The sequence below is a fragment of the Myotis davidii genome, unplaced genomic scaffold (genome assembly GCF_000327345.1).
Source record: "Myotis davidii unplaced genomic scaffold, ASM32734v1 scaffold609, whole genome shotgun sequence".
NCBI lineage: Eukaryota > Metazoa > Chordata > Mammalia > Chiroptera > Vespertilionidae > Myotis > Myotis davidii.
Window position 1 is genome coordinate 1,512,823 of NW_006300164.1, and position 1,006 is coordinate 1,513,828.

Genomic DNA, 1,006 nt, shown 5'->3' on the forward strand with positions numbered 1-1,006 from the left:
GCCCGCGGCGCGGGGAGCCGGAACGGCGGCTGACCTGTGTGTGGAGCCGGCTGTGGGCGGCGTCCTCCTTCCGCAGGCTGAGGTTCTTGCTTTTCAGGAACTCCTTAAAGGAGAATGGGTTTGCCTCCTCCAGGTCCGCAAGCTTCTCATCTGAAAGAGCGACAAAGACCTCCCGTGTGAAGCCTCCAGCTCGTCCAGAGGGGACTCCCTGTTCGCTTCTCTTCCCGGACACGACGCCACCTAAAACAGGGAACGCCACGCGAGTCGCTGCCCAGACCTCAGCGCTGGCCCGTGACACAGGTACTTCCTCTCCTTCCCACCCCACCCCGCGGTTCCCACTCCTCGGGCGCAGAGGCCACACGGGCGGGGAGGATGTGCCTGCACTCCCACCGGGCTGTCCCAGCTCCAAAGGCCCCCAAGCTGGGGATCACCACCCGCCTCTGCCCCTCCCCTCCTCACCCACCCCTTTCCTTCTCCTCTCCCCGCCTCACGCTTCCCCACCACCTCACCAGCCACACTGCGGCCCTCTCAGCCCACCCATCGCCCAGCCCACCCACCGTCCGAGCCCCGACGCCACCCTGTGCGACGCTGGCCCGATCCCAGCCCCGGGGCCTCTCAGACTCCTAGGAGTGACCACCCTCCCACTCCCTGCCGTCCCTCACGCCTCAGGGTGGACCCTGCGTCCTTCTGCCCCAGGGCCAGGACCCACCCCGTGGGTCCACCCCACCTGCTCTGGCGGCTACGGTGCGCTCGGCAGGCCCGTGCTGTGGCGTGGACAGCCCTGCCCCGGGCATACACCTGGAGCTTCGTGTTGGGCAGAGAAAGGAGGGATTACCGAAGTACTCTACCTCCTAAGTGTATCTCCTGGGCTCCTGGCTTAGTGCCCTTCCCCTTTCCGTAGATAAAATCTGCAAAGACACCCCGCGGCACCCCCGTGGTCACAGGGACCCGCGACGACCCAGCCTCCCCGAAAGGCCTCCGTGCGGCGATTCTCCGGCCGGGGAAC

General features: G+C 66.9%; 1 protein-coding gene across 1 annotated transcript in view; it reads right to left on the reverse strand.

Annotated features, from left to right (window-relative positions):
- The window catches only part of SDCCAG3 (serologically defined colon cancer antigen 3), a 4,703-nt gene extending 3,876 nt beyond the window's left edge, over nucleotides 1-827 (reverse strand). The window contains exons 1-2 of the mRNA XM_015572377.1: nucleotides 728-827; nucleotides 35-150 (exon numbers count right to left, since the gene is read on the reverse strand). Coding sequence (XP_015427863.1) covers nucleotides 35-150; nucleotides 728-794 — 183 coding nt within the window. The 5' untranslated portion in view covers nucleotides 795-827. The remainder of the gene's footprint in view (nucleotides 1-34; nucleotides 151-727) is intronic.
- Between the last annotated feature and the right edge of the window lie 179 nt (nucleotides 828-1,006).